The sequence below is a fragment of the Urocitellus parryii genome, chromosome 13 (genome assembly GCF_045843805.1).
Source record: "Urocitellus parryii isolate mUroPar1 chromosome 13, mUroPar1.hap1, whole genome shotgun sequence".
NCBI classification, from domain to species: domain Eukaryota; kingdom Metazoa; phylum Chordata; class Mammalia; order Rodentia; family Sciuridae; genus Urocitellus; species Urocitellus parryii.
This window is the reverse complement of record NC_135543.1, coordinates 823,551-844,385: the sequence shown is the minus strand read 5'-3', so window position 1 is coordinate 844,385 and position 20,835 is coordinate 823,551. Positions and strand designations below refer to the sequence as shown.

Sequence of the window (20,835 nt, the reverse complement as noted above, 5' to 3'; positions counted from 1 at the left end):
ATAAAAGACCCAGAATAGCCAAAGCAATTCTAAACCAAAAAAGCAATGCTCAAGGTATCAAAACACCTGACTTCAAATTTTACTACAGACCATAATACAAAAACTGTATGATACTGGTATAAAAACAGACACACAGAACAATGCTAGAGCATAGAAAACAGACAAACCTGCACATTTACACTCATCTGCTTCTTGACAAAGGTGCCAAAAACACACATTTAAGAAAAGAGAGCCTCTTTTTAAGAAATGGTGGTAGAAAAATAGGGTATTCTTATGTACAATTAGGAAAGTCTGTCCTTATGTCTCACCCCGCACAAAAGCCAACAAAAAAGTGGATCAAAAACATAGAAATTAGATCAGAAACTATGCAACTTCTAGAAGAAAATGTAGGATCAATACTTTAGCATATAGGCACAGGCAACAACTTTCTCAGTAGGACCCCTAAAGCTCAGGAAATAATGCCAAGAATTAATAAATAGGATGCATTAAAAAAAAAAAAAACTTGGACTGGGGTTGTGGCTCAGTGGTAGAGTGTTTGCCTAGAGTGTTTGTGTGAGACACTGGGTTTGAACCTCAGCACCCCAAATAAATAAATGAATAAAATAAAAGTTCATCAACAACTAAAAAACAAAACAAAACCTGCTCAGCAAAGAATTCAGTTAAGAATCTGAAGAGATATCATACAGAATGGGAGAAAAATATTTGCTAGCTATTCCGACAGAGGATTAATATCTAGAATATATAAAGAACTCAAAAAATATCAAAAAATCCAGGTAACCCAAATAATAAATGGACAAGTGAATTAAACACATTGTTCTCAAAACAATAAATACAAGTGGCCAACAAATACATGAAAAAATGGTCAATACTGTTAGCAATTAGAGAAATGCAAATCAAAACTATACTGAGAATTCATCTCAAACCAGTCAGAATGGCAGTCATCAAGAATACAAATAATAATACATGTTGGAGAGGATGTGGAAAAAAAGTTGTAATTATGTAATTGTAAATTTGTACAACCGCTATGGAAACCAGGTTCCTCAAAAGACTAGGTGTGAATCCACCACGTGACCCAGCTATACCACTCCTTGGTATTTAGCCTAAAGAATTAAAGTCAGCATACTAGAGTAGTACAGGCATACCCAATGTTTATAGCAGGATAAACTAGAGTAACCAAATTATAGAACCAGACTAGGTGCCTGTCAGTGGGTGAATGGGTAAAGAAAATATAAATGTTCCAAATGGAATTTTATTTAGCAATAATGAAATTGAGATTATATAATTTGTAGGAAAATGGATGGAACTGGAGACCATTATGTTAAGTGAAAGAAACTAGGTTCAGAAGGTCAATAGTTTCTCTCATTTGTAAAAGCTAGTGAATGAATAGGAAATGAATATGGGTGACTGCATGAACAGCAAAGGGAGATCAGTAGATCAAAGGAAGGAGATCCAGGGGTTGGGAAGAGGGGAGGAAGGTGGGAAATGCTGGGAAGGGTTATTGGCCAAATTTTATTCTTATTGTGTGCATGTACTAATATTTAACAACACATTCTACCATTATGTGTACCCTAATGAACAAATAAAAGAATGTGGGGGAAGAAGGGGTAGATTGAATATCTGTTCCTTTTTTGGTTTTGAAAGACCTCTAATTTTGGATGTGCATTTCCAAAGTAAGTATTTATTAAATGCCATGAGAGTTCATTTTAGTTAATGCTTTGAACCATTCACAGGATATGAAATTTAATAGATGCTCATATTTGAATATTTTTAGCATCTTCACATGTTATTTAGTAGTGTGTTCATGGAGTTTATGTTAGTTGTGTGGTTGAGGTGGTCTGGAAGGGAGGGGTCTTGATGGACAAGTGAAGGGGTGTGTTCCAGGCAGCAAAAGGAAGCAAGGGAGAGCACACCATTGTAGAATGCTGTGCTGGTGGGATAGAGCAGGAGCAGCAGGAAGGTTGATAGCAGGTATAGCCCAGAAGTTAATGTGGGGGACAGTTGTAAAAAACTTCTATGCTATGACACGTATATGAGTTATCTTCTAATGACATTACCTAATAATGGAGGTTTTTGAGGGAGGATAAACCTAATCCTGTTTTCTAAATTGCATCATTTGGTATTCAGATTGAATTAGGGAAGTCATAGAAATGGAGACCTTTTAGTGCCATATTCTTTGTATATGGGGCACATCATCGAGCAGCAGCATGCTGGACTGCTGTGTATTGTACTTAGGACTTCCTGTAGAAGAGCCCCTTTAGCTTCGTTCATGGCAAAAGTCACATGGAAGCTTCCCTTTTTGGGGGAGAATCTCAGCTTTTTGGCTTTTGAACCACAGTGTCAGGGAACATTTTTTTTTTATTATTTTTTTTTCTGGAAGGAGGACATAATTGAAATGGTTTGGAGTAGAGAGTATTATTGTTATCACTATTAACTCTTTTTCTTTGTTTTCTGGTAGCGCAGGTGATTGAACCCATGGCCTGAAACATGGTAGGCAGGTGCTCTTACCATTGGGTCACACCTCCAAACCTTACCTGTTTCATTAAAAAGTAACAGGCCAGTACTGTATGACATTGTGAGCATTACTTGGAATAAATGGAATATGATGTTCAAAGAAAAAAGTGCCATTAGCTTCAGTGGTAGCATTGACATTGAGGTATCTTTGTTGGAGCTTCCTTCTAAAGTGTGCTCTTAAAATTACCTCGAAGTTCCTAAACAAACTGTATTGAGCTCTATGGACCAGTTGTGACTTAAATATGCTCTGAGTTGTAAGTTTGTTTTCACTCTCCTACCTGTAACATTACAAGTGACAAGCTAGCAGCTCAGTTAACCAAGGGTTGACCCGAAATCAAATTCCTAGCAAATTCCTAGCATAAGGCATGGGCTGTTAGAATGAGGCAGAAAAAGGTCAGTGTTGCTGGGCCTTCACCAGCAGGCAGATTGTGGAGAGCAGGTCTCTTCTGTTCAGTGTCCTGAAAGTTCCCTGGCCAAGGATGAGAAGTCACTGAGTTCAGGTGGTGGCAGAGGCACTGAAGGAAATGTCTGTAGTCCCCTGAATGTAGGTTGACAGTATTCAAGAAGTTAGTACCTGTTAAAATAGCTTAACTGTCTTCAGCATTTAGAAATGTATCCTATAGCTGAGCAGACTTGGAGCAGATGGCCACACTGTTTTGTGAGCAGACCATTATTTAACCTTCTGATATTTTCTTTCTTTTTTTTTTTTTTTTTTGAGATGGGATCTTGCAGTGTTCCCCAGGCTGGTCTTGAACTCCTGATCTCAAAGGATCCTCCTGCCTCAGCCACCCAAGTACCTTGGGCTACAGGCACATGGTACTGTGCCTGGCTTAGTATTCTAATATTTTGTTCATAGTGTAATAATATTAACAGTTTGAGAACTTTTGATCCTATCATTTGCCCTGAACTTTTTTCCTTAAGCAAAATTACAAGGTTGTTCCATAGAAAAGGGTAGCAGTCACTTATTACATAAGTAATAAAAAATCAAAGGCTATTAAATATATGCTGTGTGTCACCATATAACAGAATAATAAACCTTTCTTGGGAATTTAAGATCTTAATTAAGGAATAAAAAGTGTGTTTTTTGTTTCAAAGTATTTTAAATGTGTTTACTATATTTATTACATCTTATGACTCCTGGTGTTTTTCTCTCATTTTTTAATGTGTCCATTACAAAGAATGTAAATAGTGAGAAGGAAGAATGAATTATATAGTTAGGAAAGAAGATGAAGTTGAAAATGACAGAGTTCTGTGGAGTATACTCAGGGCCTGGGGTCAGCGGGCCTATTCACTGTCAGACACTTGGCCGTAAACAGTCCTGAGAGCAAGATGAAAGCTTGAAGTAACCATACTCATGATAATTAAAACAGACGTTCTTCTAAGTTCTGTCCTGTGCTGGTAAAGCTACCAGTAGAGGATGATTTTATATATTATTGCTTTATTTATTTTGCCTGTGAGGTTTGTGCCAGTGTCATGTATGATATTAATTTAAGGACTTTTATATATCCATGTTTTTCAGCTTTAGTTGTCACGTTATTTTATTGAATAATGTTTTTCATCATTGGAAACTTTAACACTGACAGAGTACAGGAAGACCCTTCCAAATGGTACACCTTTTCCAATGACCACAAGAAAATTCTCACCTTTAAAAAAAAAATGTGGGATAGTTAATTATTTGTGTTTACTACAGAAGTTAATTGTGAGTGACAGTGTCTATATGAAATCTACTTTGAAAGTATGAGTTGAACATAGACAAATTCCTGGTGTTTGCATTTATTTCATTGATTTTGCCTTAGAGTTATTTTAAAATATCTGTCAATTCAACGTTGATCTCTGGTGTGCCATTGTTTCCTTGAGTTGATTGTACTTCTTCTTCTTTTTAAGGTAAAGTGCAAGTTAAGAGTTCAGACATACAAGTTGGAGACCTCATCATAGTGGAAAAGGTTGATGCATTTTAATATATTTTAGATCTATGTATATACCGTCATTAACATTTAGCTTTATTACGAGTAACTTTTGAATTTTTAAAAAAATTTTTAGTTGTAGATGGACATAATATCTTTATTTTTATTTGTTTATTTATTTATTTTTTATGTGGTGCTGGGGATCGAACCCACGGCTTCACACATGTGAGGCAAGTGTTCTATCACCGATCTACAACCCCAGCCCCAACTTTTGAATCTTAATGAAATTATTTGAGACAGGTGTTTTAAATCCTAATATCTTTATGTAAGATTTGATGTACTTGAACAAAAATCTAGATGTTTGTACATTCTGTTTTACTAGTGTATTTTAATATATATAGGTATAGTCATATTTTGACTGAAATAAGATGTTTGTTAACTGTTAATGATGCATTTTCAGGATTATTTCATTTGACCTCAAAGTCATATTAGAACATGTTAATAATACTCTATTTCAGTTTTTGGAACTTCTTGTGTAGATAGTTATATTGTCTGTAATTATTGGATATGGTTCTTATGGTTTAAAAATTTTAAAGAGGAAAAGGTAAAGGGAAGTAAAAGAGCACTAGAAAAGAAACAAGTGTAGCTGACTGTAGGAAGTAGTCATGAAAACCCAACAGAGATCAGGAGTGGAGATTGTCAGAATTGCTGATGATCTGCAGAAGGAAGGCTGGCTCAAGTGCAGCCCTTCCCTTGTCCTGCTATGTTTGTGCATTGGGCATCCTCCCCTCTAGAGTTCATACTTGCTGTGTACTTTCTCCTTTAACATTCCTGGAGACTTTTTTTTAGGCTCTAGGCCACGTTTTCAATAACTCTAGGACACTTTCCCATCAGGCCTTCTATAGAGTAGTCTGAACCTGTGGGGTCAGCTGGTGTCTGGCCACATGGGCAATCCTCTTTGCCTCCTCCCACTGAAAGGCTGTTTTTACATTATTCTATGCACAGGTTGTGGTTGGCTTTGTGATTTGATTTTATATGATGGGATACGCAGACATTGTTTTGTCATTCATGTACCTAGTTTTCAGATGTGTGGATGCTATCAGTTCCATTTTTCGGAAAGCCTCCTTTTTTCTTTTGCTATTTTAGAATGTAATGGTGACCATCCTTATACATTTGTCTTTGTACATTTATATAGGACAGATTCTGACTAGAGAGATTACTCAGCCTGTTAGTCATGTAAATTTTGCTAATTTTCCCTGCTTTTGTCATAGGCTGTATGTTTGCTATATTGATGGCCATGTTATTTAAATACCTTTAATTATATTTTACTTTTTGATTCTGGGCCCTGAACTCAGGGCCTTGTACATGCTACACATATGCTGTAGCACAGAGTTTTTGGTTATATTTTAAATATGGTGTGATAAATAAAAAAGAGAAGGAGGCTATTTCAGGTAAGCCTGAAAGGGCTATTGGCATTACAAAATGTGGCTCCTTTAGGGAATTTCAAGCTATTTGATGTTTCAAGAGTAGAGTTGATGTTTTTGAGGGTGGCTTAGAGGAATTGAAGGGTTGCTGGCATTATGGAAGAGCTCCTTGCCCTGAGTTAAACATTTCTACATATTTCTCCTTTTCCCAACTTGATAAATTCATGTCAAGATTTAAGTAAGAGAGTGAGTTCTCTTTACAGTTTGTTAGTTCTTGTTACTTGTCTTAGGGTTTTCACTTACTGTTTTCTGTTTTTTTCTTTTTGTTGTTGTTGTTTTTTAACTGATGGCCTGCTATAGTGCAGGTCCTCTAGGGCTGAAAGGAGGAGTTCTTTCATTAGTCAGGAGCCTACTTCCTTACGTGTATGTCTTAGAACATGTAGCTATTTTCTCTCTGTATTCCATGTTACTCTGACAGTGGTATTGAGCAACAGAATTGTCCTCAGCTCCAGAACTCCATGTTGAATAAGCTTTTATTATACATGTCTTGGTTGGAAAACCATGAGTTACAGCTTTTCGAACTTAAACCCAATGTTAGGGACTTTACTTGTTAAAAATACTATTTGCAAGAGTTCATCATTTTTTTTTTTCCAAAGAAGCAATCTTTTTTTTTTAAATTTATTTTCTTAGTTGTAGATGGACAGCATGTCTTTATTTTGTTTATTTTTATGTGGTTTTGAGGATTAAACCCAGTGTCTCACACATGCTAGGCAAACTCTCCACCACTGAGCCACAACCCAGCCCCCAAAGAAACAATCTTTTGTTTTTTAAAAAAAAGTGTTATTTAATAACAACTGTATCAACTGATACTTGCAGAATTATAGTGCTCTGGATTATTCTAAACTTTTTAATATAATATTAAATAAGATAAAAGCTGTCAAAATATTTGTTTAAGTAAAAATCACTCCCATTGAAGGTTATGTTATTTTTATGTGTGCAATATGGGAAAGAAAGAAATGCCAAGTTTGTCTCCTAGCTTACCAGGGTGTATCTAAAACTTGGGATAAATCTGTTTGCTAAAATGTTGCTTCTCTGGCACATATCAAGTAAAGAACTTGTGTAGACCAGGGTCCTCTGGGGAAGAGGTGGCAAGTGCAGCCTTCGCACAGTTCCTGCAGCCCATGGGTGTGTGCTGCCTCCGTGGTTGCAGGATCAAAACAGACTCAATGGACCCTGTTGAGTGCCTTTTATACCCTGATTAGAACTAGCTTCTGGGGGAAGAGGATGTTGCTTTTCCTTCATCTGGGAAGAGCCATTTACTCTTTTGTTGTTTTTTTTGCTTTTTTAGAATTTGTTTTAATTAGTTATACATGACAATAGAATGCATTATTTATACCCTATGATATGTCATACATAGATGGGATATAATTTCTTAATTTTCTGAGTATACATATTACAGAATCATATTGGTCATGTAGTTATATATATATATATATATATATATATATATACATACATACATTAATAATGTCTGTTTCATTCTACTATCTTTCCTATCTCCACATCCTCTCTCATGATTTCCTTCTATCTAATCTAAGGTAATGCTATTCTTCTGCGCCCTCTCCCTCTCCTTATTGTGAATTAGCATCCGCATATTAGAGAAAATATTTGGCCTTTGGTTTTGTGGGATTGGCTCTTTTCACTTAGCATGATATCCTCCCAAAACATCCATTTACTGGTGAATGCCATAATTCCACTCTTCTTTAAAACCAACTAATATTCCATTGAATACATATACCACATTTTTTTTTTTTATTCATTCATCTATTGAGGGACTCCTAGGTTGATTCCATAGTTTAGCTATGGTGAATTGTGCTGCTGTAAACATTGGTGTGGCTGCATTTCTGTAGTATGCTCATTTTAAGTCTTTTGGGTATAAACCTATGAGGGGAATAGCTGGGTCAAATGGTGGTTCCATTCCCAGCTTTCTGGAATCTCCATACTGCTTTCCATAGCGGTTGCACCAATTTTCAGTCCCATCAGCAATGTATTAGGGTACCTTTTTCCCCACATCCTCGCCAACATATATTGTTTTCTCTATTCTTGATGATTGACATTCTGTCAGGAGTGATTTGAAATCTTAATATAATTTTGATTTGCATTTCTCTAATTGCTAGAGATGTTGAACACTTTTTCATATATTTGTTGATCAGTTGTATTTCTTCTTCTGTGAAGTGTCTGTTCAGTTCTGCTATTAGCCCGTTTATTGACTGGGTTATTTGTTTTTCTGGTGTTAAGTTTTTTGAGTTCTTTATATATCCTAGGGATTAATGCTTTATCGGAGGTGCATGTGTTAAAGATTTTCTCCCAGTCTGTAGGCTCTCTCCTCACCTTATTGATTGTTCCCTTTTCTGAGAAGAAGCTTTTTAATTTGAATCCATCCCATTTATTGATTCTTGATTTTACTTCTTGCGCTTTAGGAGTCTTGTTAGGGAAGTCAGATCCTAGGCTGACATCATGAAGATTTGTGCCTATTTTTTCTTGTCTCTGTTCTACTGCCTAAGTCTTTGATCCACTTTGAGTTGATTTTTTTTGTAGTGTGAGATAGGTTTAATTTCATTTTGCTTCGTATGGATTTCCGGTTTTGCCAGCACCATTTGTTGGTAGGCTGCCTTTTCTCCAGTGAATGTTTTTGGCACCTTTGTCTAGAATGACATAACCGTATTTATGTGGGTCTGTCTCTGGGTCCTCTATTTTGTACCATTGGTCTACAAGTCTATTTTGGTGCCAGTACCATGCCGTTTCTGTTACTATAGCTCTGTAGTATAGTTTAATGTCTCTTTATTTTATTTTTCTGAGTTAATGTGATTTGATAAATAAGTATTACAGTATATATTGTCATGCCCAGAAGAAACATTACAATAAGTATGTGAAGAGATGTACTCTGAAGTTCTGTAAATAACCTGAGGTCCTCCAAACAAGGACTCACAAAAAGGGAGAGATGAAAAATGGAGGAAATTATAGAAGAAAAGTAAAATAATGCATACTTGTATTCTGTTTTATTAATAAATTACCCTAATTGTCAATGTTCTGAACATAGCAATAAAGTGAAATGCAGAGTGGATAGAAAACATGACCGAGCTCTACGCCATTGACAAGAACATGTCTTCCCGTCCACTCAGAAAGGAAGATACGTCACTTAAAATTGAACAACACAAAAGAGCCGGTATGGTAGTGGGCAAGAAAATATCCTTTAGAATAATGGGGAAAAGTCAGGAAGAAGTTGCATTAGTATGTAAAAGATCTGAGAAGCAACAGCCCGGTCTAGATAGTTTCACTGGAGAATTCCTTAAAACCTTCAAAGGAGATTTACTATTAGTTTCACGCAGTAGCTTCTGGAAAATAGTTGGTGGAAATTTACTCAGCTCATTTTATGAGGTCGGGGTTATCTTTATACGAACACCAGAAAAAAAACCTCCCAGACAGAATTACAGACTGATAGATATCCCCTAATGAAAATAGTCAGAAAATTTTTAAGAAAATATTTACCAATTGCCATCAGTAATAAAGAGAGTTTCTCAACATGAACAAGTAGAGGTGACTCCTGGAATGTAAGTCTAGTCCCGCATTCTGGAGTCAGCCAATGTGACCCACTCTATCAGAGACCAAGGAAAAATCTCATGTACCAACAATTGATGATGGGAAAATATTTGATTAAGTTTAGTACCCATTGACACAAAAGCCTTCTGCAGGTAGGATTGGAGGACAGTAGCCTCATCCAGTCAGAAAGCATCTACAAACCCTGCAGCCCGTCTTGTGGAGTGGTAAAGACTGGAGCCTACTCTACTTGGACAAGGGGTGTTTGCTCTTACTAATCTTAGCTGGCCACTCTCATCTCTGAGCAAGGCAAGAAAGGAAATTAAGGACACAGAGCCTGGGAAGGAAAATAAAAATATCCCTGTTTGCAGGTGACATGATGGTATGTTGAACCTCACAAGAGATATATGAATATCCTCTGAGAAATAAAGTTCAACAAGGTGGCAGGTTATAAGATGAATATGCAAAAATGCATGTGAAAATGAAATATATAACACTGTTACAGTCACTCTTGTGAAAGTGAAATCTCAAGCATGCTGGAAATTATAGGATGTTGATTAAAGCAATGGAAAAAGACCTAAGTGAATGGACATATGAAGTTCTTGGGTTGCAACATGACACAGTTTTCCAAGCATTGATCAGTAGGCTTGGTGTAATTTCTATCAGAGTTGCAGGAAGTTTTATTGTTTGTTTTTAATAGGTAACTTATTTCCAAACAGCTAAAGCAGGCGCCACAAGGACAACAGCTGGGAGGGCTCTCTCTCTCTCATCTCAGTGCCTGCTCCATAGCCATATTGATCAGCACAGCGTGCATGGACGAGGGATGGAAACAAACCTTAACAACCTACACAGAGCTCAGAAGCAGACCATCAAGAGATACTCTAGTGCTTCTAACAAAAGTGCCAATGCAGTAAATGGAGAAGAGGCACCTTTTTGACAGATGTGACCAGAGCATACATAGGTTAAAAACCATCACTGATTTTGTACAAAATGTCAAGCTGTAACACTTAGGAAAAACGTAGGAGAACATACTAAGAATTAAGTTATAGAAAAATATTTCTTTGACTATACATGAAAATAAATGCATAAAAGAAAAAGTTGATGAATTATATCTCATTAAAATTAAAAATGTGCTATTTGAAAAACCATGTGAATACAATGGGGAAAAACAACAACAACCCCTAAAAAAGGAAACAAACAAACAAACAAACAAAAAACCCAAACAAGCTATGTACCAGGAGGAAAAACTTGTAAACCACATATCTGACAAAGATTTGTATCTGGAATACATGAAAACTCTCAAAACTCAACAGTAAAAAAATTCAAGTTAGAAAATTTAAGGAGACATTTTGTCAAATAGTTACAGATAGAAAATAAGCGCATGAAATTCAACATGAGTAGCCATCAGGAAATAAAAATTAAACCAGTAAAGCATCAATACACATATATGAGAATGACTAAAATTAACAGGTGGTGACACTTCCAAATGCTGGCACCAGTGAGAAGAAAGTGGGTCACATGCATTTTTTTTTTGTGGGAATGCCAAATAGTACAATAACTCTGAAAATTTGTTGACTGTTTTATTCTTTTTTTTTAAAATTTTTTTTATTAGTTGCTCAGAACATTACAATGATCTTGACATATCATGCATTTGATTCAAATGGGGTACGTAACCTTAATCTTATTTTTCCACGTGTACAGATTGCAGGATCACATTGGTTATACAGCCACGTTTATAGTATTATATTGTGCTGCCCTTTCTATCCCCGCCTCCCCTCCCCTCCCCTCCCCTCCCCTCTTTCTACCCAATCTTCTGTGACACGTTTCTGTCTCTTTTCTTCCCCTTCACACCATCTTATATGTAATTTTGCATAACAATGAGGGTCTCCTACCATCTTCCCTGCAATTCCCCTTCTCTCTCCCATTCCCATGCACCTCTCGTCCCTATTTAATGGTAATCTTCTTCTCATGCTCTTCCTCCCTGCTCTGTTTTGAGTCGCCCCTTTTATATCAAAGAAGACATTCTGCATTTGTTTTTTAGGGGTTGGCTAGCTTCACTTGGCATAATCTGCTCTAATGCCATCCATTTCCCTGCAAATGCCATGATTTTGTTGTTTTTTAGTGCTGAGTAATATTCCGTTGTGTATAAATGCCACATTTTTTTTTATCCATTCATCTATTGAAGGGCATTTGGGTTGGTTCCACAGTTTAGCTATTGTGAATTGTGCTGATATGAACATTGATGTAGCTGTGTCCCTGTTGTATGCTCTTTTTTAGATCTTTTGGGTATAGTCCAAGAAGGGGAATAGCTGGGTCAAATGGTGGTTCCATTCCCAGCTTTCCAAGGAATCTCCATACTGCTTTCCAAATTGGCTGAACTAATTTGCAGTCCCACCAGCAACGTACAAGTGTACTTTTTTCCCCACATCCTCACCAGCACTTGTTATTGTTTGACTTCACAATGGCTGCCATTCTTACTGGAGTGAGATGGTATCTTAGGGTGGTTTTGATTTGCATTTCTCTGACTGCTAGAGATGGTGAGCATTTTTTCGTGTATTTGTTGATTGATTATGTGTCCTCCTCTGAGAAGTGTCTGTTCAGATCCTTGGCCCATTTGTTGATTGGGTTATTTGTTTTCTTGTTTAATTTTTTGAGTTCTTTGTATACTCTGGAGATTAGAGCTCTATCTGAAGTGTGAGGAGTAAATATTTGTTCCCAGGATGTAGGCTCCCTATTTACCTCTCTTATTGTTTCTCTTGCTGAGAAAAAACTTTTTAGTTTGAGTATGTCCCATTTCTTGATTCTTGATTTTAACTCTTGTGCTATAGGTGTCCAATTAAGGAATCTGGAGCCCAACTCCACGAGATGGATATTAGGGCCAACTTTTTCTTCTATTAGACGCAAAGTTTCTGGTTTGATTCCTAGCTCCTTGATCCATTTTGAGTTAACTTTTGTGCAAGGTGAGAAAAAGGGATTCAATTTCATTTTGTTGCATATGGATTTCCAGTTCTCCCAGCACCATTTATTGAAGATGCTATCCTTTCTCCATTGCATGCTTTTGGCACCTTTGTCTAATATAAGGTAGTTCTAATTTTGTGGATTGGTCTCTGTGTCCTCTATTCTGTACCATTGGTCTACCTGCCTGTTTTGGTACCAGTACCATGCTGTTTTTGTTACTATTGCTCTGTAGTATAGTTTAAAATCTGGTATCGCTATACTGTCAGTTTCACTATTCCTGTTTAGAATTGCTTTTGCTGCTTTGGGTCTTTTATTTTTCTAGATGAATTTCATGATTGGTTTTTCTGTTTCTGTGAGGAATGCCATTGGGATTTTGATTGGCATTGCATTAAACCTATAGAGTACTTTTGGTAATATGGCCATTTTAATGATATTAATTCTGCCTATCCATGAACAAGGTATATCTTTCTAAGGTCTTCTATTTCTCTCTTTAGGGTTCTGTAGTTTTTGTTGTATAGTTCTTTCACCTCTTTTATTAGGTTGATTCCCAAGTATTTTATTTTTTTTGAGGATATTGTGAATGGGGTGGTTGTTCTCATTACCATATCAAAGGATTTGTCACTGGTGTACAGGAATGCCTTTGATTTATGCATGTTGATTTTATATCCTGCCACTTTGCTGAATTCATTTACTAGCTCTAAAAGTTTCTTGGTAGAACCTTTTGGGTCTGCTAGGTATAGGATCATGTCATCCGCAAATAGTGATAATTTAAGTTCTTCTTTTCCTATCTTTATGCCTTTAATTTCTTCGACTGTCTAATTGCTCTGGCCAGTGTTTCTCGAACTATGTTGAACAGAAATGGTGAGAGAGGTCATCCCTGTCCTGTTCCAGATTTTAGAGGGAATGCCTTCAATTTTTCTCCGTTCAGAATGATGCTAGCCTAAGACTTAGCATAGATAGCTTTTACAATGTTGAGGTATGTTCCTGTTATCCCTAGTTTTTCTAGTATTTTGAACATAAAGGGATGCTGTACTTTGTTGAATGCTTTTTCTGCATCTATCAAGATGATCATATGGTTCTTATCTTTAAGTCTATTGATGTGGTGAATAACATTTATTGATTTCCGTATATTGAACCAGCCTTGCATCCCAGGGATGAATCCTACTTGATCATGATGCATGATCTTTTTGATATGTTTCTGTATCCAATTTGCCAGAATTTTATTGAGGATTTTTGAATCTATGTTCATTAGAGATATTGGTCTGTAGTGTTCTTTCTTTGAAGTGTCTTTGTCTGGTTTAGGAATCAGGGTGATGTGGACCTCGTAGAATGAATTTGGAAGTTCTCCCTCTTTTTCTATTTCCTGAAATAGCTTGAAAAGTATTGGTATTAGTTCTTCTTTAAAGGTTTTGTAAAACTCTGCTGTATACCCATCCGGTCCTGGGCTTTTCTTAGTTGGTAGTCTTTTGATGGCTTCTTCTATTTCCTCAATTGATATTGGTCTGTTTAGGTTTTGTATATCCTCCTGACTCAATCTGGGCAGATCATATGACTTAAGAAAATATCGATGTCTTCACTATCTTCTATTTTATTGGAGTGCAAGGATTCAAAATAATTTCTAATTATCTTCTGTATTTCTGAAGTGTCTTTGTGATATTGCCTTTTTCATCCCGTATGCTAGTAATTTGAGTTCTCTCTCTTCTTCTCTTCCTTAGAATGGCTAAGAGTCTGTCAATCTTATTTATTTTTTCAAAGAATCAACTTTTAGTTTTATTTTTCAATTGTTTCTTTTGTTTCGATTTCATTGATTTCAGCTCTGATTTTAATTATTTGTTGCCTTCTACTACTTTTGCTGTTGTTTTACTCTTCTTTTTCTAGGGTTTTGAGATGAAGTGTGAGATCATTTATTTGTTGGTTTTTTTTTTCTTTTTTTAAGGAATGGACTCCAAGCAATGAATTTTCCTCTTAGAACTGCTTTCATTGTGTCTAATAGATTCTGATATGTTGTGTCTGTGTTTTCATTTATCTGTAAGAATTTTTTAATTTCCTCCTTGATGTCTTCTGTAACCCATTGATCATTCAGTAACATATTGTCCGTTCTGCTTTCATTGTGTCTCATAGATTCTGATATGTTGTGTCTGTGTTTTCATTTATCTGTAAGAATTTTTTAATTTCCTCCTTGATGTCTTCTGTAACCCATTGATCATTCAGTAACATATTGTCCGTTCTCCAAGTGATATAGGATTTTTCCTTCCTTCTTTATTGTTGATTTCCAGTTTCATTCCATTATGATCAGTTAGGATGCATGGTATTATCTCTACTCCTTCTAAGAATTGCCCTGTGGCATAATATATGGTCTATTTTTGAGAAGGATCCATGTGCCGCTGAGAAAAAAGTGTAACCGCTTGATGTTGGGTGGTATATTCTATATATGTCAATTAAGTCTAGGTTATTAATTGTATTATTGAGTTCTATAGTTTCTTTATTCAACTTTTGTTTGGAAGATCTGTCCAGTGGTGAGAGAGGTGTGTTGAAGTCTCCCATAATTATTTTATTGTGGTCTATTTGACTCTTGAACTTGAGGAGAGTTTGTTTGATGAACATAGCTGCACCATTGTTTGGGGCATATATATTTATGATTGTTATGTCTTGTTGGTGTATGGTTCCCTTGAGCAGTCCTTCTTTATCCCTTTTGATTAACTTTGGCTTGAAGTCTGTTTTATTTGATATGAGTATGGACACTCCTGCTTGCTTCCGAGGTCCATGTGAATGGTATGATTTTTCCCAACCCTTCACCTTCAGTCTACATATGTCTTTTCCTATCTGATGTGTCTCCTGTAGGCAGCATATTGTTGGATCTTTTTTTTTTTTTTTTTTTTTTTGATCCATTCTACTAGCTTGTGTCTCTTGATTGGTGAGTTTAAGCCATTAACATTTAGGGTTACTATTGAGATATGGTTTGTACTTCCAGCCGTATTTGTTTATTTATGTTACTTAACATGATTTATTTTTCCTCTTTGATTATTTTTTCCTTTACTGTACTATCTCCCACTGTTGGTTTTCATTGTTATTTTTCATTTCCTCTTCCTGTAGTGTTTTGCCAAGGATGTTTTGAAGAGCTGGTTTTCTAGCTGCAAATTCTTTTTAACTTTTGTTTATCGTGGAAGGTTTTAATTTCATCTTCCATCCTGAAGCTTAATTTCGCTGGATACACGATTCTTGTTTGGAACCCATTTTTTTTCAGTGTTTGAAATATGTTTATTTAAAAATAAAACAAATGTGCTACGATTATATGGCCAATAGTCAAACTTATAAATACCTTTACACAGAGAGACATTATAATTTATGTCGATACAGCATCCTGTTTTGGAAAGTTTACATCTCCATTTTTCATAATAATTCCTAATTGGAAAGAGTCCTGAAGTTGTGAACAGATTTGACTGGGCAGACATACTGTTGTGTGTCAGCACCATGGGGAAGCATGCTAAGGAAAAACAAGGTGCTCCTTACAGAATGGTCATGGTTTTAAGGGGAGATAAATAAACAAATAGTATCTAAAAACAACTGGACATCATCTTGTTCATGTATGACTCCTTGGAAAATAAGACGGGTTTAGAGAATGAAGAGTAATGGCCTGAAGTGAAATTAAGAAAAAATTTCATTTATGGTAGTATTAAAATGAATAAAATGCTTAAGAATAAATTTATCAAAAGAAATAAAAATCTTGTAGTTTGAAAATTGAAAACTTTTTTGAAACATGTTAAAGAAGACCTAAGTAAATGTAGACATCCCATACTGATAGATACAAATGGTAATGTTGTTAAAATGTCAGTACTCTCCAAACTGATCTGTAGATCCATACTGTCCAAGCTGATCTCTAGAATTCCGTGGAAAACAATTTTGAGAAAAGTTGAACAAGTTTTGCATACTCATTTCAAAGTTCCAGTAATTTTTACAGCATATACTAGTCTGTTTTTGAAGTTGAGAATCTGGGAGTAAAGCTTGAAATTTGTGGTTAATTTGTTGATTCTTGATAAGGATGCTTCAAAAATTCAATGAGGCCAGATACCGTACATGCTTGTAATCCTGCTGAGGCAGGAGGATCACAAGTTCAAAGCCAGCCTCAGTAACTTATTGAGGCCCTAAGCAACTTAGTGAGACCCTGTCTCAAAAACATGGTGGGGACCAGGCAGGATGTGTGTGGTTCAGTGGTTAAGCACCCGTTGATTTAATCCCCTAAAAAAAAAAATGTGTGGACAGGTGCCCCTTATTCATTCCACAATTAATGGGTATTTGGTTTGCTTCTGAGGTTTGCCCTCAGGAGTGGTAGATATATCTGTGTTGTTGAACTGTCTTCTGACATGTACATGCACACATGGATGTTGCACATGAACCCAGGAGTGCAATGGGTGTTGGGTATGAGTGTGTTCTGTGCAAAGTGGCATATCCATTTATGCTCTCATCAGCAGTGACTTCACGGTTGCCAGCACTTGCATTGCCAGCACTTGCATTGCCAGCTGTTTTAATTTACATTTGTGATGTGAATGTTGTAGTTGTGATCCTAGTGTACATTTCTCTGAAGTCTAGTCAGTTGGGTATCTTTTCATATGGTAGTGCAGGTTTGGTATTAGTAAATAGACCTTGAAGATATCTTGCAGTTTTGTTTTCCCTTAATTAGCCCTTCTTTCTGGTCAGTGTGTAGGCCTTCATGTATTGTGAATCAGTGTTGTTATATGTGCCGTACGTATCTTCTTTCTTCCTTCCTGGCGGGCAGAAGTTCTTAATTTTAATGAATTATACTTTATTAATCTTCTCATTTATGCCTAGTTCTTTTTTCTTTTTAAAAATTTTCTGGTGGTGATGAGCACTTACTGTAATCCTAATTCTTGGGGAGGCTATGGCTGGAGAATCACTAGTTCAGGGGCAGCCTGGGCAACTTACGAAGATCCTCAGCCGCTTAGCGAGACCCTGTTTTAACATAAAAAATAAAGAAGGGGCTGAGGATGTAGCTCAATGGAAAAGTGCCTCTGGGTTCATTTCCCAGTACCAAAAATATAAAATAAAATAAAAAATTCCTACAAAAAAGTCATAAAACACTATTATAATATATAATTAGTGACAAGACAATTAAGCAGAGAAAGAAAATAAATGCTGGATTATCGTTTAGAGATTTTGCTGGTTTTACTTTCACATTTAAAACTATAGTGTGGCATAGAGGTCAGGTATCATTTCTCACCTTCCCTTTGGGCATCCAGTTTTATCAGTACTTTTTATTGAAAAGACCATTTTTTTTTTGTTGGTCTGTAATGCCACCCTATAAATCTATGTGTGCTCATCTCTGGATTTCCCAGTTTTGCATGGGCATAATTACCTTGGTGTAATGCTATCTTGTATTAATTGGTCCAGTTTTATTTCTAGTGTCATTAAGTTGTAGAGTCAGTCCTCACTCTCTTCTTGGTTATTCTTGGCCCTAACAGCTCCCTGTATAGCTGAGAGAAACCCTTATCAGTTCCCACCAAAATAGAGGGGGGTAAAAATCAACTAAGATTTTGTTTGTATGTATGTTGTTTGTAAGTTTCAATTTATGGGCATTTGACAACTTTGCAATTACATTGTAATTTCTGAGCAGGATACATTTTAAGTTTAATTTCTCTAGTAATGTTTTATATTTTTCATTAGAGGTCTTGAGCATCTTTTATTAGTTTATTCTAATGTTGATTTTTTTTTATTACTGAAATGGACATGTTTAATATTACTTTTTTGCTGTTTGTTACTGGTATTTATCCATGTATCTATCTATTTGTGTGTGTGTTAGTCAGCTTTCCATTGCTATGACAGAATACATAAGAAAAACAAAGAAGGAAAGATTTGTTAGGTCTCATAGTTTTAGAGATTTCAGCCCATAGTTGCTTGGATCCAGGCTATGGGCTTGAAGTGAAGTGGAACAGCATGGTGGGGAGCTTTTTGGTGGAGCAAAACTGCTAATCTCATGATGGCTCCGAAGCTGAAAGAGAGGGGAAGAAAGCACACCTGTATGTAGAGGAAAGGGCTAGGGACAAGATATGGCCTTCAAGGGCATGCCCCCAAGGACGTTCCTCCTGAACTACGCCACACTTCCAAGTGTCCATCATCTCCCAATAGCACCACCCTGCTGGGATCCAAGTCTTTAACACACAAGCTTTAGGGGACATTTATGACCCAAACCATAACAGTACATGTTTTTCTCTGTGTCATTAAGTTTTGCCGTTACATGTATTTACATCCATGTGGTTTCTTTGGAATTTATTGGCTATTTTTTTCCCCTCCTTTCAAGCTCCAAAATTGATGACATCAAGCCTCTTTTCTGTTCTTTTGTACGCATTGATTTATGTGATTTTCCTCTTGACATATTTCTGACTTTGGTTGTTGTACTCACTTTCTTGTCAAGTTTTTATTATCTTTTCGGTTTAAAATATTTTCTAATTTCTACTGTGATTCCTTCTTTGACCTTTAGAGATCTTTGTCCTTTCGAGATCTACTGGTCATGCTTCTTTGTAGTGTTAGAAAGAATAGCAGTATCCAGCATAATATTTCAGCCTTAACAACTTAATATTTGTTTTTACTAGTACTTATTGACTAGGCCATTTCTTTGTCATATGGAAAAGTACACATATTTAGAAAATTATGTGAAATATTCTTATTTTAAGTACATATTTTTTTAGCTTGATTTCCCCCTCCCGTTAGGGTTTCCAATTGATAAAATGATTATAATGATGATTAAATGTTTGAATTGTGACTAGTAAAAATTTTTATGTGCTATATATCTTTGAGTTCCTTTTCTGTCATAAAAGAAGAGCTCTTCTATTTTGTGAGATTTTGTTTGCTTAGTCACTCATTTATTAATTCACTGTATTTTAATGATGTGCTGTTCTGTGTTGGATATTGGACAGTCACTGCCCTCACTCTGTAGGGCTTTTTCATCTAATGTTTAGGATGAATTTTTATAAGGCAGTAGCTATTGTGTGAGTTAAGGTGCAATAGAAGCCGTGAAAACGGCAATATTTAGCACTTTTCCGACACAAAGCGTTTCGTAAGTCATTGCTAAATGCCATTTACATCTCTAGATGATGTATTAAAATAACTAATAACATATTAGTTATTTCAACATAATTTTAATGATGACATTATTGTAGTTAGCTGTTTTACTTTGTAATGGAATAATGTAATTTGTAAAGCTTCATATAGGTAATTAATTTTTTTTATTATTCTTTGCAGAATCAAAGAATTCCATCAGACATGGTATTTCTTAGAACTTCAGAGAAAGCAGGTATTTTTATTTTTTTGCACTGTTGTTGATTCAGTATTTTGTCAGTTTGTTATTTTAAGAAGTAAGAGTTAAGTTTATGCCTATAAAAATTTCCCTGATAATATTTTGAATTTATTAGTTTCTAATAATCTTTAGTTCTTTATATTTACAAAGGTGGCTTAAATAATCCTGTCACAACCTGTGTACCTTAATTAGTTTTTCATCCTTTCATATTCAGATCTAATTAATTAAATGATGTCATTGCTCAAAACTAGATTGCTGTTTTGTGTTTGCAATTTTATTCATTGGTTCAGCAAATAGTTATTTACTTACCACTTCCTTCATACCAGGCATTAATTGTTGCTTACAAGAGAGAATAAAATCCATAGAAGTCCATACATACAATGACCATAGTGGTGACAAGAGCTGTTAGGGTTATGTGAGAGTGCTGCCTAGGTGAGTTGCCTTACTCTTCACAGGAAAAACAACATTTAGATGGCCTGAACTTTGAATAAGTAAAAAGTGGAAAGAGTAAGGGGAGGGAAGCCTCATGTGGTTGACTGGAGAGGCCATGTAGAAAATCTGTTAATTCTTCATCTGAGTCTCTAGTCAGCTCCTGATTGTGTGACCTGGCTTTGTGGACTGAGGGCAGTTAGTCAACGTGTGTCCAGAGCTTCTTTCTGCCCATTTCTCAAACTCATTGAGTACGTGAACCATGATTTTGTAGGAAGCTCAGCATATTGTCATTTGTTTGTGTGTTTAACGTATGTATTATTTCTAGTGTGAATACTTTTTTTTTTTTTTGGCCAGCTATATAGTTGGTAGTTATTCACCTTGTCAAAGAAGGCTGTCATCAGCAGAGGAGTTAACCTTAGAATTAAGTGACCTATGGATTCGGTTCTTTACTGAATCATGTGTTATTTAATGTGAGTTCTTAGGTTCCTAACTGGGACAGACATTGGTAAGGTACTCTGCACCTCTTGGAAACAGCTGGGCTCCTTCCTAGTTTATCCTGTCCAGTGAAGTGGATCCATGCCTCTGGGCTCTGTCCTGGAGAGTAGGAGCTGAAAGTCTTCCACATACTTTTCGATGTGCCTACTGTTTCCTTTCTAGCTCAATGGCAGCCTTGGAAACTGCTGGTTGAAGGCACAGAACT

General features: G+C 36.0%; 1 protein-coding gene across 5 annotated transcripts in view; it reads left to right on the top strand.

Moving 5' to 3' along the window:
• The window catches only part of Atp9b (ATPase phospholipid transporting 9B), a 258,083-nt gene that overhangs the window by 64,200 nt on the left and 173,048 nt on the right, over positions 1-20,835 (top strand). For all 5 annotated transcript variants that reach the window (XR_003302966.2, XM_026412454.2, XM_026412453.2 and 2 more), the window contains exons 6-7: positions 4,396-4,454; positions 19,649-19,700. Coding sequence is in view for 4 of the 5 variants with exons in the window: in XM_026412454.2 (XP_026268239.1) it covers positions 4,396-4,454; positions 19,649-19,700 (111 nt within the window). In the remaining variant the exon portion in view is untranslated. The remainder of the gene's footprint in view (positions 1-4,395; positions 4,455-19,648; positions 19,701-20,835) is intronic.